Below are 9,631 nucleotides of genomic sequence, written 5' to 3'. Positions count from 1 at the left end.
CGTTGGCGCCGTTGGGGCCGTTGGCGCGGGCGCTCACGCGGCTCGGCCTCTCCTCAGGCGCGGGCCCGTGACCATGCTGGGAGGCGACGAGTTCATCAGCTCCCCGCCGAGGAAGACGGTGCGTTTCGGGGGCACCCTCCCCGACATCCTGCTCAAGTACGAGAAGGTGAGTGCGGCGCCCGGCCTCGCCGCGTGGCGCCGGCCCAGGAGGGACTGAGGGTGGCGGAGCCCTTGGGCAGGTCGGGGCATGTCTGTGAGAGCGGGGCCTGGCTGCCGCGGGGTGTGACTGAGCAGGGTGCAGAGCGAGCGCGACTGCTTCTGCAGGGAGACGCATGAGAGGGGACCTGAGAGCTGACGCTGCCCCTTGGAGAGYGCCCTGTCGCTGCTGCTTCTGCCTTAGCTGAGCTCTGACACCGATCTGTGTCACTGCTGCCAGTGATGGCGTGTTTAGATGTGCTGATGAAGGCTCTGTTTGTCCCTACTGACAGAAACACCCAAAAGTTTCTTCTTTCTYTTCCTCTACTAGGGCGAAACCACTGATTTTGAGTTGCTAAAGCATCAACTGTCAGATCCAGACATAAAGGTAAGAGGTCTTGTAGCAAAGGGGCTGATGACTTAAAGCTTAGTTTTGGGTGTGAATGGATTTTAAGGATTTTGTTGTTTCATGTTATTTATGGAAATTGTTACTTTTTTTTTCCTGCCTTTCTGCACCTTCTAAGGATGCCCAGATCATTAACTGGCTGCATGAATTCCGAATTTCTGTTGCATACTTGACGAAAGACTTTGAACAACTGGTCAGCATTTTGCTGGTAAATATCTGTGTGTTATGTGCAAACATTTGGAGTTAGTGCTCAGAATATCTCTGTGTTCAACACCATGCCCCTTACTTGCTTTCAGAAATTGCCATGGTTGAGAAGAAGCCGAGATGTAGTTGAAGAATATCTGGGTTTTCTTGGCAACCTGGTGTCRGCACAAACTGTCTATCTTAGGCCATGTCTCCGCATGATAGTATCACAGTTTGTTCCTCGTAAGTTACTTTTTTTTTTTGTATTTGCTCATTAAAATTTCTCTTCTAGACATCTAGATGTTTACACATCTGCTGTTTGTTTTCTGTTGATTGCTTTCTTCACTTGGACTGTAAACCAATTCAGTTATTCATTTTATAGACGTTTGATTGCAGAATGCTAATACTGTCAGTTACCATTTCTAAAAATATCTTGGAGAGGGATGAACTGTATTATGTTATTATCATTGAAAAACAAATGTTGAAAGGAGGATTGTGTCAGTGTTCTAGAGAACCTCCTGATTCTATGAATGAAAGTTTATTTGACGAGCACAAGCTGATCTAGGCTGATTATAGAAAGTCATGTGGATAGTTTTGATGCTTTAGTCCTAGGTCTGTCATCCATTGTGGTTTGATTTGGCACTAAAAGTGTTTCCTATAATACTTGACATAATCTTGAAATAATAATCTCCCTTTTTGCCAGCTCGGATAACTATCAGAGAGGATGATGTGGATATTTCAGATTCTGATGATGATGAAGAAAGTGAGTATAAAGGAAGTGTGGGTTGTGTATGTTACTGCAATACCTTTAGTAACCAGTTGTAGGGTGCTTGTTTAATTCCCAAGTCAGAGGATTTCTTGAATTTTTGAAAAACAGTTTCTTGAATAAATGACATGGTGACATGGTCCACTTTCCTTTTAAATATTGCTATCGTTACAGTATGTGTAGGAATAAGACAAACAGGAAACAGTTCCCAAACTACAGATTGTTTTTAAAATCAAAAACTGATTTTGTTATTGTTCTCATTTTATTTACCTAAATAAAACCAGGTAGTTGTGGGTGATTGTTGGTAGGTTCTTGGATAAATACAAGTGTATTAGTGTGTTTATTGAATAGGTCAGGAAAAAGYCTTTAAAGAATTTCATGTCCTTATCTTGCACCCTGGAATAAATTCCAGTTTTGCTGTGATGAGTGAGCTACAATTCTGATCTTCACTGTGGCTCTTCTTGGATAAACAAATCTTCCCTTCTCCATTTAAAAACAAAATAAACAAAACAAAAACCCACCACATTGCCATATTATTATAGAAATCAAATTAGCTTTTTATTGACTACTGTAAAAATGAGACACGATCTTTTGGTATGTTTTGGCCAGTTTCAGACTCAGATGTAATATTTTCTAACTATTTCTGTATTCCAGACTAAATTTGGGGTGTTAATGCTTAACATTCAGTGTGAGAGGGTATAGCAATAGTACCTGGCTTCAGTGGTGGCAGTAGATTCAGAGCTTATTGATTGTGATATTATGAACTTGGTTTAGAATTACTATTTACTATAATTTTGTAGTAGGCAGTTCAACTTGGAAAACCAGTTTTGGCAAATACGATTTCCTTGGAAATCTTCAGAATACTTAGATGATGAGAACTATTTTCACTTGTTCATGGATTAGTCTTCTGCATGCAGTTTGATGAGAGTACTTTTTTTTCCTTTTCTAGACCTTTCTGAAAACTTCAATACATGCCATAGAGCATTGCAGACTGTAGCAAGATACGTTCCTTCGTAAGTTTATCAACTCATAGTTTTGTTTCTTTGCCCTTCCTTGCAGATTTAAAGCTTGTAAACTGATTCTGTTCTGCTAATTGGAAGTGTAATGCTTAGTTTCATGGCATGATTTTTTTTCCTGCTATTCGGTAACCATGGAATGTTGTGTCCTATCATTCTGCAATTTGCATAGACCTCAGCAGCTGAAAATCTTGTTAATTTTAATAGAAATGAGGAGTGGGGAAATTATGTTGATAGGAACATGTTTGAAGTGGCTTAAAAGAAATCAGCAGTGCAAGTTTGCCACTTATTTGTTCTGCTGTACTGCCAAAACAGATTTTGTATAATCACTTGTCTTAAAATTTAGAAAAAATAAAGTTGAGAAATAAGCTTATTCCAGTCTTCTTTTATAGAACTGGAGCTTCGATATTTGTTCTTATGATGACACTTTCAGGTTATTTACCTGTTTATTCATCTTTATTGCAGAACACCTCAGTTTCTCATGCCAATACTGGTGGAAAACTTTCCGTTCATTAATAAATCAGAAAGAACTCTGGTAAGAACAAGGAAAATAGTTTTGTTGTATGCAAGTTGAAGAGTTCTGTTTTGTACCTGTATTTATAGGGGAACACACATGTTCACATAACTTGCCTGTTAACATGTTTGAATTATGTTCAGAAGAGCTGTAGGAAGATTTGTGTGTAGAACTTAGAATTGTTCTTAAATCTGCTTATTGCAGTAACCTGAAATAAAGATTTTAAAGAGTTCTCTTAGATCTGAGACTAGACATAGTAAGGATTTTGCATGTAGTTTTCTGTTTTTAAAGAGAAAGCTTGAACAAGCTCCTTTGGAAATTAATATTTAACATTTCTGCATTTATACTCCCTCTGTTTAAATATTTTAAAAATTAGCATGGAAATAGTAGATTAATGCTAACACACAGTTTGGATTATCCATTAATTTATTCTAGCTTGATTTCTTAATTGGAAAATTAGGTGGAAATAGACTGTATTCAAACAGATTTTTTAAAATCTTTAACTGGAATATTCATTTCTGCTAATAATGCTCTAGATGCTTCTTTTAATTTTGTGTTACAGGAATGCTATGTTCATAACCTGCTACGAATTACGGTGTACCTTCCAACGCTGAGGCTTGAAATTCTGGAACTTATTATTGAAAGGTTATTAAAGCTAGATGTAAGTTTGTGCTGCATCATTTTTTAGGGAAGCACAATGTTAAAATGCACAAAATCTACTCTACAAAAAGTAGAAAGACTTTTCAGTGTTTATCTCAACAAGAAACTTGTTCCGTTGATCTGTTTTACTTTTGCCTTGAAGYGAAGGGATTATTATTCCTGAAACCACAGCAGAGGAAGCATTGCAAATAATCAGTGTTTGTTCTGTTTTGTGCAAGGGGAAGGCTTATCTCTTGGAAGTGAAGTTCTGAGCAGAATGTTCAAATATATTAGTGCATATTTAGTCATGGATGACATCTTTTAAAAGTTATTAATATTATTATGTCTTGTGCAATTAATAAAACAAGGCCCCAAATTACTGCCATAGACTTAAAAAACTTAATTTCTCATTTGCAACTGTAGGTTAGCACTCCACAGCAAGATATTGAAGATGCTGAGGAAACTGCTAATAATTCTGATAGTGAGGAGAAATCTACAGAGAAAGGACTGTTTGACATGGTGAGTGATTGTGCTCTACTGAAAGCTTTATCAAATGTTTTATTTCTTTGGTGACTGAACTAAAAATTAGAATAACATAGGAATATATTGTTGTTTTGCTCTGGACTATAAACGTATGAAACTCAGATCTTCAAACTTGAACAGCTGATAAATGTCTAATCTATTCTCTAGATGTTGATTTATTCAGATGTATGCACACTGTGGAATAATGTCCTTATGTAAGAACACAAGCAGCTATCTATAAACCTTATGAAAGAGTTCATGATAATTCGCTTAGCTTACAGAAATTTGCTGTGATAAACCCTGCAATTAGAGGTGCTGGGATTTTTTGATTTTATTTGTATGTGTTAAAGATGCATGACTGCCATTTTACCTACCAGGAGGAAGATGTAGAAACAAAACAGAACAAAGTTGCCTCTTCTGGTAGCGAGAGAATGGCCCATCCACTTGCAGAGCGCCTGGACATTTTGATGACTATTCTATTTGCTTATATTAAAGATGTCTGCCATGTAGATGGTAAGAAGACAGGAGCTCTACATGATTTTTTTTGTTTGTTTGTTTTGCAAACAAGTAAGAAAAACACAAGTTACTCTTGCAATATGAAGCTGTGATTCTTCAGTGGTCAGATTCTGCTGTCAGCAAGCTGCAGGTCAGATTGTCACCTTTGTCAGGTTTTTGTCAGAGGTGGATGCGAGGGACATTTATGATACTGAGATCTATTTTTCAGTCTCAGACATTTTGATTGTATAAACAGATACACAGATACTTTTCAGATACCCATTAGATCAGGACTCTGAGAAAGTTTTACTACTACTACTACTACAGTTTTATCTTAAATGTCAGATAAACCCAGAGATAAATTGACAGTGTTCGTTTAAATGCCTGTTACTGGTTTAGAAAGATATTTATAAATGTGATTGTTTCGCAGGCTGAGGGCAGGAAAAAATCAAACTCTTTTGTGTTCTCCTTGTTATGTAGGCAAGCTTGATATTGGCAAGACAAAAGATTTGTATCGGGACCTGGTTTCTGTTTTTGACAAGCTCATTTTACCAACACATGCATCGTGTCATGTACAGTATTTCATGTTTTACATTTGTAGCTTCAAATTGGTGAGCATACCCTTTAAATGAAATATCTTCTGTTATTTCAAATTGCTTTTCTTTTGGTTTTCCTACAAAAAGTGTCTTGTTTGCAGGGGTTGGCTGAGGCGTTTTTAGATCATCTTTGGAGAAAACTGCATGATCCAAACAATCCTTCAGTGATCAGACAGACTGCTGGGAGTTACATCGGCAGCTTCTTGGCTAGAGCTAAATTTATTCCTGTTGTGTAAGTTGAYTTATTTCAAAGTTGTTTTTCTCAGTTGTTCCTTTCTGCACTGCTGTTTCAGAATTCTCTTTTAAGTTTCCATACAATTTTGGTATTTATGGAGTGTAGACTAGTGTGCTGGGATTCAGGACTTACTATTTAAGGCTTTTTTTAACARGAAATGTTGCGCGGCAGTAAGATATTCTTTACTTCAGTCAGTCACAGATGTGATTTTCTTACTGATTTTTTTTTTTCATATCTGAATTGATCAAGGATCTCAGGTTATTATTCTTACATATTGTTTTATCCATTATAGTACAGTAAAAGCATGCCTGGATCTCCTGGTTAACTGGATGCACAAATACATCGATAATCAGGATACGGGCACTAATGCTTACTGTGATGTAGCTCTCCATGGGCCATTTTATTCCACGTGTCAGGCGGTATTCTATACACTTGTTTTCCGTCACAAGCAACTTTTGGAAGGCAACTTAAGGAAAGGTGAGCATGCTCAGTTTGAAAGGAGTTAGATTTATTTGCAAAATGTGTTGTTGATGTGTCTTGTAATGGTCAGTTCAGTCAAGTAACTGATTACAACTTTAAGCTGTTGTATTTTAAATGAAATAAGGTGGCTTTTACACACCTTRAACTGCAGAACTAAATGATTTTGGCTTTTGCAATTCAAAACAAGACAATAAATCCTCAACCTAGGTTTCTATCCATGCTTTTTGAGCATGTTTGAATTCCAACTATCTAGGACAATTAATGATCTGTCACAGAGGGTCTGTAATGGTTCTGTGCTTTTGTCAGTCCCTGTAATACAGGTGTATAAATGTAGCGTTCACGTTCCTAGCTTACTGTGCCTGGTAGAAGGGTCCATTGATGTGACGCGTTACGAAATATTAGAAAAGCCTTTCTGCTAAATGAGCTGTGGATAAAGAGACAGCCCTTTTCTGTCTTGCGGAATGTGTTTTTGTGGTTTTGTGCAGAATTCTCAGAAATCGAGTAAAGCTTCTATGATGTATAATGGGTACTTTTAAATTGTTCTTCTTTTTGAAGGTCTGTCTTATCTACAGAGTTTAAATTTTGAGCGCATTGTTATGTGTCAGCTAAACCCTCTGAAGATTTGTATACCATCTGTTGTTAACTTGTTTGCAGCTATTACCAGGTACTATTCATTTATTTCATTTTCAACTTGATACAATTACTGTATGTGTGCATACAATAATAGCTCAGTATTCAAAACTTACCTGTGGGCTTTTTTTTTTTTATGTTTCATAATTTTTAGGCATGGATAATATCAAGTATTAGCCTAAGACTAGTMCTATGATATTGGTCATATTTTACACAGGATAAGTTTATTTCTGATTCAGATTCAATGAAATTTTGAAGTATTATAGAAATATTTCATTGCTTTATGTTGATGCTAAAGCTTGTAATGTATGGTAGTGCCAATGCTCCTTACAGTGAAGTTTTCTGAAGTGCTGAAGAAGAGAATGGACTTTAAATACACTTGTGTTCTGTGAACTGCTAGGAACAGTTACAAAACAGTGGATAGAAGTGATGTTTCTTAAATATAACACTTTATTTTAAAAACATTGGAAGTCCTTTCTGTTTTCTGGAAATATTTATGTTTTTCTTCATTTTTGTTACTTCTTTTTAAAAAGGAAATACCAGCTAGTGTTCTGCTACACAATTATTGAGAGGAACAATAGACAGTTTATACCAGTTGTTCGAAGTGGCACTGGGGGTGACTTGGTGCAGACTTGTACTAACCCACTGGACAGTTTCTTCCCCTTTGATCCCTACATACTTAAAAGGTAAAGTTCAAAAGTGATMAACTAATTTTTTGCCTTGTAGAAGATAATGAACTGAAAAAAAATAAGAAACTTTCAGTGTTTCTGTAATACAGTTTCTTGGCCATCTTCATTACCTTTCACATTGAGTATTTTAGGAAGAGCTTGTCAGTTTTAACTGAAATTTAACTCCATTGGAATACATGTTATATGGAAGGAAGATAAAGATCAAGTTTCCTGTTGAGGTCTGATGTTATGTTTGGTGATCTTTATCCGTTCCAGATCAAAGAAGACCATTGAACCTTTTTATCAGTTTTGGGAAGAATTGAGTGCTGAAGATCTTGAGAATCTGAAAAAGCCTATTAAAAGGGTAATCTTTTTTGACAAAAAAAAAATTCTTCTTTTGCCAAATCTCTATCAGCTGCTTCTATTGCAGTTCACTGTGAGGGTGACAAAGCACTGGAACAGGCTGCCCAGAGAGGTTGTGGAGTCTCCTTCTTTGGAGATCTTTAAAACCCGCTTGGATGCAGCCCTGTGCCACGTGCTCTAGGTGACCCTGCGTGAGCAGTGGGGTTGGACTCGATGACCTCTGAGGTCCCTTCCAACCTTCGGCATTCTATGATTCTATGATTCTACTAATTTTAAAAATGAGTGTGACCTAAAATGACCATGTAGTTAATCTTCGTGGGAAGCTGTGGTTGAGATTATTATTTCATTTGAACTACTCATGCCAACTGTAACACAGCTTAAGTTTTGAATTATTTTCATCTGCTACTTCTGTGTATTCTGTTTACTTTTTCATGGAGAGTGTCAATCCTGTGTTGGCTTTTTGTTCAAGTTCTTGGAACTTGTGAAGTGATTGGAGTTATCTCTCTGCTCTTACCAACCCTTTTAAATTTATGCAGGGTACTTCTGAAGATGAAGATGATGACTTTTTGAAAGGAGAAACTCCTCAGAATGATGGCATGGTTGGAATTGCTCCAAATTCTTACGAGTCAAATACCCGGAGCCCAGTGAGCCCCACAGGCTCCCCTCTGGACTGTTATGTGCAATACCCACACTGACCTGCAGGAACAGAAGTGAACGGGTTAAAATTGTGTGCAATTTTCTGCTCTTCAAAGAGACTTTAACTCAAATTTCTGAACTGGCAAATGTTTAAGTAACTGCATTGAAGAAAAAATGTTTCTTAATCAGATTTCTACAGATACATTATGAGAAATTCATATGTTCCTAGAAAAATCTAGTGAATAAATAGGGTGGTATTTTACAAATTTCACATTGAAATGTTTTTTATGACTTCAAGGGTTTTGTATAGTTTATTTTCTTGAATTCAGAAGCTTTTGTTTACTAATTTTTCTCTACAAGGCTTTGTATATTGAGGTGAAGTTCTGGGCTTTCTTCCTGTTTATTTCTGCAGCACTGGGATTCTAATGTTAGCGTTTAACCCATGCTCTGCTGGCTGTGGTTTTGAGTTAGTTTCAAAGGAATGGTATGAAACTGTGCCAGGGAAGCTGTGAATCCAGTCTGACTTCTATTCTTTTTGCACACATCCCTTAAGTGTTTCCCACCTGTAGAATAGTGTTTCGTGAAGCCATTTGTAGTGGAGAATATATTTGGGTGATGAGCATTGTCACTGTTTAAATATATAGCTGACAAAACTTTTCTGAACGGATGGTTGCTGGAAGTGTTGAAAATGACCGAGTAAGTGACTGTATGATTTGTAGATAGCTTTCTCTGAGATGCCAAAGAAGCGCTCTGAGATATTTATTTCCAGACGTCAAAGTTCATATGTGAATGCTGAAAATAAAGAAGAAAAAGCCCCATGTAGAAAGAAATGGTGTGCGCTGTTCCTGTGTCAGTGAAGAGCTGCGTCACGTACACGTTTCATGGTTTTTCATGACTGCTGACTGTTAGATGTGAGAGGGAACATAATGGTGGAAGAAAAATAAATGTTGTCTGTGTAACAGTTGAAAATGTCATGAGTTGGGGTACAGCTCTCAGTAGCTGTGCACCCGCAGTTGTCTGCCGTGCTGGAGTGTGACTTCGGAGGCTTTTGGAGCCACCCGGCGTGGCACAAGGATGGTGGAACCAGCACTGCTCCGCACCCCGGCCTCTTTCTGGGTGAGGCTCGTGCCTCAGAGCAGAGGAGGGCAGACCCGGAGCAAACGCCACAACCGCTCCCCTTAAACGGAGCAGGGCTGGAGCTGCCCCGCGCCCGGGGCCGGCAGCAGCTCCCGGCCGCTCGCAGCGGGGCCACGACTGGGGCCGCCTCGGCCGCCCCCGGGGCCGGCT

The 9,631-nt window shown here is 38.2% G+C and overlaps 1 protein-coding gene across 1 annotated transcript; it reads left to right on the top strand.

Annotated features, from left to right (window-relative positions):
- The first annotated feature begins 59 nt into the window (after positions 1-59).
- RRN3 (RRN3 homolog, RNA polymerase I transcription factor) lies at positions 60-9,109 on the top strand. Its single transcript, XM_026054020.1, has 17 exons — positions 60-166; positions 527-583; positions 720-809; positions 898-1,027; positions 1,488-1,547; positions 2,500-2,563; positions 3,032-3,101; positions 3,643-3,741; positions 4,143-4,238; positions 4,619-4,754; positions 5,217-5,347; positions 5,434-5,564; positions 5,860-6,044; positions 6,603-6,711; positions 7,211-7,363; positions 7,622-7,709; positions 8,245-9,109. Exons 1-17 carry the CDS (start codon positions 74-76, stop codon positions 8,401-8,403), a joined length of 1,851 nt encoding a protein of 616 aa, XP_025909805.1. The 5' UTR covers positions 60-73; the 3' UTR covers positions 8,404-9,109.
- Positions 9,110-9,631: the final 522 nt, after the last annotated feature.

This window comes from Nothoprocta perdicaria, unplaced genomic scaffold (genome assembly GCF_003342845.1).
Source record: "Nothoprocta perdicaria isolate Ctin4 unplaced genomic scaffold, notPer1 scaffold_12, whole genome shotgun sequence".
Classification (NCBI taxonomy): Eukaryota; Metazoa; Chordata; class Aves; order Tinamiformes; family Tinamidae; genus Nothoprocta; species Nothoprocta perdicaria.
The sequence above is the reverse complement of the archived record's forward strand: the minus strand, read 5'-3'. Positions and strand labels throughout refer to the sequence as shown.